Genomic DNA, 12,529 nt, shown 5'->3' with positions numbered 1-12,529 from the left:
AGAGTACTGTGGCACTTTAAAGGCTGACAAAGGACATTATTCAACCAAAGCTTAGCCATTTTCCATCCTGTCGATTTCAATTGTAGAAAATTAAGCATGGGCTTAACTCTCCCAATTCTTATCAGTAGACCTTAACATGCTTAAGTTTGGCTATCGGTATCCACACCGGATTATGGTGCAAAACTTTCAAAAATGAAAGCCTAGAAAAGGGACCGACCAGGGTGAGATAGCTACAGGCCAAACTTGATGAAAGGATGAGGGATCCACGAAAATTTCATTTTTAAAATGCTAAAAAAAAACATGGAGGCACCCAGAGTGGTTCAAGTCTAACTATGACAATTGGGGAGAATGTTCTAATTCAACCCTCTCTACCATTTTCCTCATAGAGGCCCTTTATGGGCCAATGTAAATCAGGAAACTGACAAAATTTGAGTCCAGTGGCACCTTTAAGACCAACAAAGTTTAATTCTGGGCATGCACACAATAGTTTATACCCAGAATTCAACTTTGTTGGTCTTAAAGGTGCCACTGGACTCTGTTCTATTGCTTCAGACCAACACGGCTACCCACCTGAATCTATCTTCAAGAAAGGGAAAGGGTTAACCTCTCCACATGTACACACTACAGAAATAATCTGATTCGCCTCACAGCTATTTTAAAAAGGGTGGGGGACCCTGATTTGAACAGGCCTGTTCCCCAGTTGTCTCAGAACTGGGCTATGCAATGCTCTTGCCAGATTCCTGCAGGCCCATAGTGACAGAGGAACCAGTTCTTCACCCCCCCCCCAGATCTCTTTTACCTTTAAATTCTCTCATGACTTCTATGGAAAATGAACCATTAAGAAGACAGGCAACCATCGGCTGGCTCCTCCTCCACTCTGCATATTTAATCTCTCCTCATTCCAGCCTTTTCTAACTATTGGTTGGCAAAATCTGCAGAACTTTTTAACGGGGAAAACTCTTGTTGAGGGTGCTCTCGTATGGTTAAGTGTTGAGCATAGCTGAATTCTCATACCAAGAATGCTTCAACTGCAGAATCAGGTCTTTTTGAGCATGCATATGTACTTTTAAACTATCTGTCTGTCTCTCAGAGATTAACCAATGGCCAATGGAAATTGTCTCTCTGTGCCCTTACTACGGCTAAAGGACTCATATTACAACACTGGAATGATAAAAGCCCACCTCCAGGAAATCAATGGATTGAGGAAAGAACTTTTATCAATTTTTGAATGTATGGCATATAGACAACAATTGTGGACTTATCTTTAGATATCTGGAAAGTGTGTATAGAAACTTATGTGTAGATCTGCCACCCATTGTTATATTTTTGCCTCTACTTTATGTGTATATTTTTGTTTCTTTTAAAAAACTTTATGTAGCTGCTGGATTTTAATTTTCCCCCTTTGCTCTTTTTCTTTAAAGAAAGGGGAAATACAACCCTGGGGAATCAGGCCCTGAGAAGATAAAACACTACAAACATGCTAAGTTTTTTTTTCCCAACAATTTTTTATTGAAGTCTTGCAATTCATACAACTATTAAGGTAAGTTATAACCACTTCAATTTTAACAGAAAATAAAAAGAATGATTAGGTTCGCAATTAATACAGCATTTGTTATAAACATATGAAAAACTACTACTTTTCTAAACTTGAAATCTTACTGAAAGTTATATAGTTTCGGGATATGAGGGGTATAACCATGAATTCATGTAGCGTTGGAAACTTGGAAAATCAAATGATAGTACATTTCTTAGTGAGGGTTTCATTTTGTTAAGGCTTGCGCTAACTGTACTATGTTGTGTCTTCATGTCTTAACTAACTCAATATCTATCTTTTTGTCTATCTTCAGAACCATTTTGTGTATTCCTCCCAGGACGATGGGAATCCCCATTAAGTTTTAATAAAAACAAAAGTGTGTATCTTCCAACATTTTGGGCACTAGGAAATAAGAAGTAATGAGATGAAATGTGTGAAACAAGAACAAGGGCAAAGGCAGGAAGAAAGGATGGCTTTTAGGATCAAATTTGTATTGTTTTCTTCCCATTGAGCACAAGCCAGCAGATCCAAAACATGCTCATACTCCCATTTCCAAGGATACGAAGTTGCAAAATTAGGGATTAGCCCCCATTTCCTTTCCAACAAACTACTTTGGTGCTTCTGAAAAAAGATATTTGGCATTCCTTTTGCCATATACCTGAACATTCCTGTGGAACAAGACAACTGATTTCCTTATTTCCCCCCCTTAAAAATCCAGTATTCACTGTATGTCATATAAGATGTGAGAGCACAGCTGTTTTAGTATTCACCCACAGACCAAATTCCATTCACAATTTCCAAAGTAAAGAGTCACATTTCTAAATTATGAAAACCTTGTTACTGTATGTTATTACTTTTTTTTTAAAAAAGGATACAGTTCTCCCTGTGAAAAAGTTTCTTTGCAGCCATCTTTAAATAAACAGCAAACAATGTATTTATTTCAACCTATTATTAATGTATAAATCATATATAATGATCAAAACCTAATGCATAAATGTGAAGGCAAAATGCTAAGCTCTGAAAAGGGCAGAAAACAGCTTCAAAGCCCCTGGCCCACAAATCACTTGTGGAATAGTCCCACTGAACCCAATCAGACTTCTCTGGAGTAAATACTTTTCATACCCCTGTCATAAACCCAGAGATATATGGGGCCTTATCATATTCTCCCTTGCAGTAAGATAGGAAGCTTTTTTATTAACCTATGTCAGTACCACCAGCCTTAAGAGACACCCATGCCTATATTTCTGTGTTCTTCCTATTTGACTGTGAGGCTTTGGAAATTAATAATGTGGTTGCTAGGGAAGGCAGCCTGATTTATCCAGAGCCAGGCACAGAGAGCCTTGGATGAAACTTCTACGCAGTTTCTCCCTTCCCTGCCTGAGTATCTGGCCGTGTTTATAAGGGAGAAACAACCTAATCATATGCCATAGTTCACTAAGATGGGGGAATACAGAAGATGCTCGAGGCTCATTTGTGGGAATCTAATTAAAAGAGAAAGAATGCTCAGATAAGCAATGACACATGTAGATTACAGAAGGAAAGAAAATATTCTTCTTATCTTACTGTTCTTCTGACTTAAAAGATCTTGAACAGATCAAATTCAAGCCTCTTACAGGCAATCTCCACAGCTAAATATTTAGTGACTGCTAAGGTGGTTTTCCAGGCTCATCTACAAGTGAAAACTGGACAGTTTTTTGCGATGATAAATTCACATAACCTATTAAGAGGGAGGACAAATACCTTTCTCTCAGATCAGACCGAATTTTACACTCCAATAAAATATGTTCTAAGAACTCAAGCTGACCAGTTCCACCTTTACAAACTCTGTCCGAATACGTTGTGCCTATGAATCGTGCACAGTAAAGGTAGAATCTCTGGGCTGGGAAAGGGGAAGTGCCCTTGAGATGACTAAAGGTGTGTGTGTTTGTGTGGGGGAAGCTCCCTCAGCAGTCCCCACTTTGAACTGGATTTAGTTTAAAAAGAGACACTCCAAGGAAACCCACAGAACATGCTCAGGTGGCTGTTCCCTTTTAATCTGGGGGCTTTCCTACATTCCATGCAGGGAAAAATCCAGGCGGGTATGGAAGCAACCCAAATCTAGAGCCACCAAAAAGAGAGGGAAGCGATGAGCAGGAGAGACAGGGAGCTCCCCACTCCCTCTCTGGGATTTGCACAGGAGTTTTTAATCAGACCTCCTTGAACTGGTGTTAGTATTTATCAGATAAATGTTTCCAACAGTTATCAACATATACAGAGGGAATGCAATACAATTTCCTCTGAAGTTGTAAGAAAGGCCTTGATAGAGCCGCTGATCAAATGACTATATGCGCACAGGCAGTGACCACAGTCGACCAATATGACCAAGAGGCAAACAAAAGCACTCTCCTACTGTTAGACCCTTTGAGATTTTTTTTTAAAAGCCTCTGTTTTATGAGCACTGCCAGGCATGAGTTCCCCCTTCAGCTGCTCAGATAAGATTGTCTCCTTTACAAATTCAGCATCCTTCATGCACTGCATGTTGTTAAAAAAAAAAGACAAAAGATGACACATTTTTTACTTTTATATGCACTACAGGACAAGCGGCATCAATACTGTACTTCCTACGATCACCAGCTTTGTCAGATTCTCTGGTTGGTATGGGACTAAAACTGGACCTGGTGAATGTCATGAGAGAAACGCAAAGGGCTATGTGGGGGGGGGGGGCGGCTCACACCAGCTTTGTCAGATTCTCTGGTTGGTATGGGACTAAAACTGGACCTGGTGAATGTCATGAGAGAAACGCAAAGGGCTATGTGGGGGGGGGGGGGGGCTCAGAACAAGAACTGCACATTTCTTGGATCACTGAGGAACCAGTGATCTTTTTTGGGGGGAGGCTCCGGGCTGGTGGGCTGGCCCGTCTCAGGTGGGGTGGTGGCAGAGATGTCCGTGGCAGAGTGGAGCAGAAGGTGGGTGGGCAGAGATTTCTTCCAGCCTGTTCAAAGCATATTAAACATGCCGGGAGGCCATCCAAGCCCTCTCACTCTGCAGCAGGTCAGCTGTTTGGTGGGAAGCTCAACTTCCTGCCAAAAGCACCCCCCCCCCTTTCTTCTGTGGCTTACTTGAAGCTGCAAATAATTGGAAGGTTAATTAACTAAGGCTCTGTTTAAATTTGAATCACACCATTGTTAATGCTTATTCTTTGTTTTACAAGGTTTTCCCTCTCAACGCTTAAAACATGAACAGAAGACATTTCTGTAGTTTGGAAGGCAAACATTATTTCCATTTCACAGAGGAGGGAGAAAAAAATTGAGAAGGGGGGGAAAATGAAAAGAACACTTAGGAAACTGTTGACATTAATGGGATTAGCATATTCATACCAGAGATTGTGGTACCGGAATAGCTTAAGGGGACAGCATGTTTATCTGAACAGCCTGAAGAAGACACTGAAAAGATCTGGATAAATGCAGATAACTGGGAGCCGTAGCTGTATAGAAAAGGCTTAATAAACGGGACTTGGAAATCTGGTCGTCCAGGAGATCTGAGCAAAGGGTCTAAAACAACAAAGGTCCTGCAGTAGCTGCTTTCTTTCATTTGCCACAACAAAGTTCAGTTCAAAGAAATAAGAGTTTGTTTGTGGTGGGCTTGAGGCTGGTTAACTGCAGCAAGGCTCATATAATCTCTCCTGCCCTCGCATGGTATGCCAAGACTGAAGTCTTCAATTGACTCCGATTTGCCATGAAGTCAGAATGAGGGAACCTGAACAAACTGAGGTAAGTTTCTATTGCAATAACTGGGATTCTGAACTGGGTTTATACTGTGGCTCAGAATCTGAGTTACCGGCTGGGGGTGGGGGTGGGGATACCCTTTTTCTTATGGAGCCCTGACTTGGATGGCCCAGGTTAGCCTGATCTCCTCAGGTCTCAGGAGCGAAGCAGAGTTGGCCCTTGTTAGTACTTGGATTGGGGGCCACTGAAGGATTCCAGGGTTGCCATGCAGAGGTGGGCAATGGCACATCACTTCTGTACAACTCTTGACTTGAAAACCCGACGGGGTCTTCATAAGTCGTCTACAACTTGATGGCACTTCACACACACATTTCTTAAAGGATTCATATTGGGACGTCACAACTGACTGGAGTTAAAGACTGCCATCTTCAGTCGGTGTGCTACATGAAGGAAGGAAGGAAGGAGGAAGTGAAGAAGACGAGCGAGAACAGAAGAAAACCCTAAGAGGCTTCCCTTTCTCTCCCCATAACGGGCACCTTGCAAGGCAGGTGGGGCTGAGAGAGTTCTGAGAGAAACTGTGGCTGGCCGAAGGTGACCCAAAAGGCTTCCTGTGGAAGACTGGGGAATCAAACCTGGTGCTCCAGAGTAGAGTATGTCGCTCTTAACCACTATGCCATGATACCTGTGAGGCAGGGCTATTTTTGGGCAGGAACGCACAGGAACGGAGTTTCGGCTGGCTTCAGAGTTGGCCATGCCCACTACAGCCAAAGCCTCTGCATGCGTGGCTACAGAGGGAAGGGCTGGAGAGCGACACCCCCCCGCGACTCTGAGGCGGGCAGGCCAGGGGGGACCCTGGAAGGATTGGAGAGGCATTTAAATGCCTCCCCATGCCTGGGTAAGCTAAGGGAAGGCATGGGGGTGTGACCTAATATGCTAATGAGCTGCACTGTCAGGGTGTGGCCTAATAGGCTCATGAGTTTGTGCTTCTGGGTGTGGCCTATTATGCTAATGAGTTCCTGCTGGGCTTTTTCTACAAAAAAAGCCTTACTGTGAGGTAAGGATGCACCACAAGCTCCGGTTTGCTTGTGTCATCTGAACTGAGCCCAACAGAGATCCATTCTCCACTCCTGTATTTTAGACAAGGCTGAGTTTTGTACAAAGTACTGAGTCTGCCTTGAATGAAGGCCAACAACATTGTTAAAGACTTCAGAGGACATTGGGGACATCTGGCACTGGGCACTCTAGCATCCTTCACTGCTGTATATAAATAGCATGTTTATCAGCATTAGAACAGTGCAGGCCCTGAATACTGAGTAGCTCAACATTCTTTTCGGCCCTCACTCGCTCCCCATCAGAAGTTTGGCCATGTCTTGTTTACTTCCCCATATAGTGTAATGATGCTGTCAGTGGGAATGTGAACAAGCAGAAATTGAGTTCCGGTGAGGCCAGAGACAAATCAGTACAGGAAGTGGAAGACAAAGGAACAGTGTCTTGATGTTGTGTGTATACACACATTTTTTGTAAAAAAAAAAATGTACAACAGACCTTGGCCATTTTACGACAGGCTATAAAGCACGATTAGCCATCTGACAGGGCAAACCTAAACAGACTCATACCCTTCTAAATCCACTGAAGTCAATGGCCTTTGAAAGCTGTAACTCTTGTTAGGACGGCACTATAAATCACAAAATGGCAGCGCTTCTTAGAAGGGCAACTCAACTCAGATATGTAAAAGAGTACCACAAGAAACGGATAATGAAAGGAACTCACTTGGCTACGATGCTGTAGCTAATTTTTTTTTTTTGAGGGGTGGGAGCGGCTGACGATAAGAGACTGTGACAAGCTAGATCAAGTCCTTGAGGCAAGTGCCTTGGCTGCCTCATTAGAGCCCTTCTACACTTCATCACATGGCGAGAGCGCCTCGGCTCCTCAGGCCACACACGTGTAAAGGCAGCAGACTCACCAGCAGCAATGTGTCAAAGTGAGATTTGTCTGGAAACAATATACGGAGGCCCCCGTTAATAGGGGGGGAAGGCCTGTTTTAATAGCTTTAAACATTCCAGAATACAGAGAAAGCAATGTGGCCTGTTAGTTTTACACTGTGCATATACTAATGAAATGCTTAGGATAGAGAAAAAAGGCACAGTGCTTAAGCTTACGTGGAAATAAAAAATTTTTAAGCTGGTTCCCTAGATTCATTTAAAGCATGTGCCTTCCAAGGCACGCACGCGCGCGCACACACACACACAAACTGGGGCTGCAAAGAGAGACGAGACTTTGCTAGTAATCATCTGTAGAAACAAATTACCGTAACATGTAGGTAGACAAACAGGTTGAATAATCCAGTGGGGTTTTTTTTGGGGGGGGGGTGTGACTGCAGCATGCATTAATGGAACAGGTGAGACTGCATTTGTTTGGTTACTGTGTAAGGACATTTCAAAAATTACTTTGAAAGAGCAACGTTTAATGAGTGCATTCATTTCGCTTGCACAGGGTGACCTTCTGGAGCTAGTCATTTCCCCACCTTGCGTAACGCGCAGACTCTTTCATGAGCAGAAAGTGCCAGAGGTCTGCATGCTGCAAGAGGACCACGCTGCGCAAGCGGGAAGGAAAGTATGGGACCCAGGCCTCTATCTGTAGACCTAGTCTTGCTCCTCTGATGACTACTGCTGTCAAGATCAAGTGAGCCAACATCATTTGAGCTCTGATGGGCACCTGACCTTTTGAGATTATAAACAACTATCAAAATAGGAATTAAACCTCTGAAGGAAGTTAACCCTCTGAAGGAAGGGTTGCATCAGTGCGTGGTTCTTGTGGCCCTTTCTTACACGCCCAGGGAAATGCTGATCACCCCTTTAAGGCTAGGAAGCAACTGTTCTCCAGGCCAGTTTGGCCGGGGATCCTGGAGGGTTCCCCCGCCCTTCTGGGCATGGAGCAGGGGGCACTGGTGGTGGTGGTGGGGAGGGATTTGTGAATTTCCTGCATTGTGCAGGGGGTTGGACTAGATGACCCTGGAGACCCCTTCCAACTCTGTGATTCTATGAAATCTGGGGTGATGCTAGGGTTGCCAGCTCTGGGTTGGGAAATTCCTGGAGATTTGGGGGGAGGGGTGAAGCCTGGGTAGGGTGGAGCTAGGGGAGAGGAGGGCATTCAGAGAAGTATAATGCATTAGAGTCCACCTTCCAAGGCAGCCATTTTCTCCAGGGGAACTGATATCTGTCATCTGGAGACCAGCTGTAATTTTAGGAGATCTCTGGCCACCACCTGGAGGTTGGCAACCCTAGGTGAAGCGAGAACTTGTACCCTCACCTGTGTTAGTGCTGAAAGAAATTCCAAACTCTCATTACTGTGAACAACTGCTCCCAATAAATGCTGCCCTACACAGCATCAGTTCAGGAGCCGTAGACGAAAAAAGATCTACTAACTCCTGCTCTTCAATAAGTTGCCTAGGTCCGCATGTACCCAGTTTTGTATTCAAATGCTGGAGAGGTCAGAGGTATCACCAAGGAGAACCAGCAAGGTGATCCTGTCCTAAGAAAACATCACATAACTTATTTTCTTAAAATAATTCTAAGTTTAGACCATGACCTTGAGGCTTATCCTGCTCCTCCCGTTGTCTATGTTGTTCCCCTGGAAAGCACTACCATTGCTTTCTACTTCTGATGGGCATTGTGATTTTCAGAATCTTTGCAGGTAACTTAAAAACAACCAGACTGTGCACACTAATTAGTCAGTTTCCACCCTCCAAAGTGTCCATTTTATCCAGGGGAACTGATCTCTGTCTGAGATGAGCTGTAATTCTGGGGGATCCCTAGGTCCCACCTGGAGCCTGGCATCCCTATTCCCCTCCCCAGTTCGCTTCCCTTCCAATGGAGCTTCAGCAAGGCCATGGGCCTTCTGTCATCTCCCAACCCAGGAATTCTGGGAATTGTAGTTCTACAACAGGAAACTTTCTGCACAACAGTTCCCATGCTTCTTCATGGAGAATGATGGACTACTGTTAAACCAGTTTCAAACCAGTTTAAATTCACAGTGTAGACGTGCTTATTACACTGAAGCCTGGATCCTGCCCTACGGCTATACTGGGAATACCACTGGATTAGAGTATCATTAAGTCCTTGGCAGTGCTAAGGTCCCAAAACATAAAATCAAATCATTTTCTTTAAAACCATCAAATCAAGGAGCCTAATTTAATGTAAACAAGGTTTGTATTATCACAGCAAGTAATGGAAAATTTGAATTATTTAATGGGGTGGCTCCTGTTTTATTTATGTTTGAATTCTTCTGTTTGCTTTTAATTTTCTGGCTGCTATTAATTTTTTTTAACACTCTGGGGAACACCTGGTTTTGGTGCTCTTAAAGATACGGTAATAACTCCCTCAATGTTCTGTGTATCAGGGACAGCTTTTTCCGCCGCGAGAGCCAGTGCGGTGTAGTGGTTAAGAGTGCTGGACCAGTATCTGGGAGACCCCAGTTCAAATCTCTACTTGTGCCATGGAAGATCACTGAGTGACCTTGGGCCAGTCACACTCTCTTGGCTTAACCTACCTCACCGAGTTGTTGGAAGGAAAAATGGAGGGGACGACGATCATGTAAGCTGATTTGGGTCCCCATTGGGGAGAAGGGTGGGTGGGGGAACAAATTAAATAATTTTGCGGGTACCTTAGTGCCTTTGGTAGCAGCTTTTATATGTCAGGTATGATGAAAGCTTATTTCCCCCCCCCCGCCAATCTCTGAATTGTCGTCGTCCCCGCCCCAAATCTGCCAAAAGCTACTGCCTGAGCATCATTCAAACTGCTGTCATTTTTTCAAGCAACAAAAACTGAGCAGTCTTTTGAGTTGCCAGGGATACTCATAAGAAACCTTGGTTGATCACTCTATCCTAGCCCAGCCTACCTCGCAGGTTTGTCAGGAGCGTAAAATGGAGGAGAGGGGAAACCAATGTATATTGCTCTAAACTCCTTGGAAGAAGTGCAGAATAAAAATGTATTAAATAAAAAATAAAATAAAAACAAACAAATACATAAATGAAAACGGCTTCATTCTGAAAACATTAATGTGCCGGGAGGTTGCTTGGATGACTGAAATCTGAAAACAGTACAGTCTGGCTGCAAACGGAGTACTCAGGCAGGCATGCTTTAGGCTGCAATCCTATGTTCATTTCTAAATCTTCCTGAAATGAGTGGGACGTACTTCTGAGTACTGCACAAGACTGGGATGCATGTTCACTGCAAGTTAACGCAGTGTGAACCTAAGCAAGCATAGCATGGCAGCTACAAGTGTACAGAGAGAGCAGGACAGCAAAAAGGACATAAATGGATGAAAGCCAACTAACAGTACTGGAAGACAGTAAAAAAAAGATACAGGGGGCATCTTTGCAAGTTATGTGTCCCCCCCCCCAACACTGGGAGAATGAGCTGAGTTTCAAATAATTCCAAAGCCTGGATCTCTGGTCCAGAGCCCCATATGCACACTCCGGTGTTCTGTACACAATGAGTCTCAAGACATTTCAGTGGAAAGAGACTAGGTGCATGCCCATTTCATTCCTAGAGGTGGAGCTCTGCATGTGTCCTGGAGCTCAAAAGCCTAGAAGGCATTTTTTTCATTCCTGGATCAGAGCATTAAGTAGGAAAGTGGGCCGTATTTTTATCCTTGACCACCCAGGCAGCAACTTTTTAGAACATAAACTCATGGTCTTTGGTGTGCTAGTTCCTCTCTCACTCTCTCTCTCTCTTTTCTGTGTGTGCGCAATAAGTGATTATTCTGTTTACAAAACCTTCATTCAATATGCACCCTTTTTAATTAGATGAGTGGAATAAACTGACTACAAACAGTTTTGAATTAACATACACAGCACAAGTATATAATTTATACCCAGTACCCCAAGAGATAATGGGAAAGCGTGTTCTATTTTTAAAATTTATCAGGCAATAATTAGAGGTTACATAAAACGTAAAGAGGCAGAAAAACAAAACAAAAACCAGCGTGTGAATAAAGAGATGCAGATGCAGCAACTTTAAGAACTCTGTGGGAAGACTCATTCTTTTCATCATGGTCAATTCATTAATGGAGCAAATGAAAAACTAGAAAGCAAGAGAAATGTGGACCATCTGCTGCCTCCAGATGCAACTGAGTACGCTGCTGGCATCTGATGCTACTTAACAGTACTAAACAGGGATAAGATCTGTTTAATGTTCTGACCAAAGATTGGGAGAGGGGAATCTTTGGGAACAAGAATTCAGTTAAAATAACTCCCCCTGACACTTTCATATACGCATAGTGCCGGTCCTAACAACTCATCTTCAGTTGTCCCTTTTCAAATTGTTTAAATTAATTTAAACGTGCAAAGTATGACTTTACTTAAATGATGCTCATTGGATTCCCCCCCCCACTTCTCAAATAATATAGCATGCGGCTCAAACAAATGGCAAGTATCTAGCAATGTAATGAAGCAGACCACTGTCTTACCTTGAAACTGTGAACCTTCTCATACTTTGGAATGTGTTCATTTTCCTTCAGAGTTGCTCTTCTGACAAGCGATGTCAGCTGCGAATAAGCAAAGAGTTTAAGAGGTTGCCAGATTGTGGCAGACGACTTTTGAAAGCCCAGTCGCATTCCCAAAGCTGCCATCAATAAATCTCTTTGACGGCTCTCCTGTTTCGAGTTGTGAACAGCAGATCTATTAGCTTTTTGCCCTGACCAAGACTCTTTGGATGGCATTTTGGAGAGAGAGAGAAAGAGACAAACACTGCACTTATAGCAAATTGAATTTTCTTCCAAAATAAATAAATAAATCAAAACAGCATTACTCTAAAAACCCTAAACTGAGTATCACTGTAAACTTGCTGCTGTTACTGTTATGCAGGAGTAGCAACACAGCTTCTTCTGTTTCTTTTTAAAAACCTCTCTCCAGGTTAAGCTTGAAAACTTATGGGTCTGGATGTGAACAAGAAGGGGAATCACTGTTTACAAAAGAATGCCCAGGGTGTCTTCATCCATTTAGAAATCGATGCAGCTGATGTCAAGGAAGCAGTTCTCTAGGCTCTTTTCTCCCCTGTTCCCAACCATATTGATGAAGATTTTGTATCAAAAGACACTCACATACTGAATATAATCAGTTTCCAGTTAATAGGTACCCTGCTAACCTCAGTCTAGCAAGAAGAGAGAGGAGGGGGTGGGCTTTAGCAGGCAGTGAGGGATCAGACTGGTTACAATGAGAGGGCATGTAACCAATGAAAAGCCAGCAGTGGAATTTAAGTGCCGTGCTGCTCAGCACACTCATCCCTCCCAC

The 12,529-nt window shown here is 43.3% G+C and overlaps 1 protein-coding gene across 1 annotated transcript in view; it reads right to left on the bottom strand.

Annotated features, from left to right (window-relative positions):
- CHN1 (chimerin 1) overlaps positions 1–11,958 on the bottom strand; it is a 40,641-nt gene extending 28,683 nt beyond the window's left edge. Inside the window, exon 1 of the mRNA XM_015426643.1 lies at positions 11,707–11,958. Within this exon, the coding sequence (XP_015282129.1) occupies positions 11,707–11,958 (252 nt within the window). The remainder of the gene's footprint in view (positions 1–11,706) is intronic.
- Between the last annotated feature and the right edge of the window lie 571 nt (positions 11,959–12,529).

This window comes from Gekko japonicus, unplaced genomic scaffold (genome assembly GCF_001447785.1).
Source record: "Gekko japonicus isolate JY-2015 unplaced genomic scaffold, Gekko_japonicus_V1.1 scaffold2078, whole genome shotgun sequence".
NCBI classification, from domain to species: domain Eukaryota; kingdom Metazoa; phylum Chordata; class Lepidosauria; order Squamata; family Gekkonidae; genus Gekko; species Gekko japonicus.
This window is presented reverse-complemented; position numbering and strand designations above follow the sequence as displayed.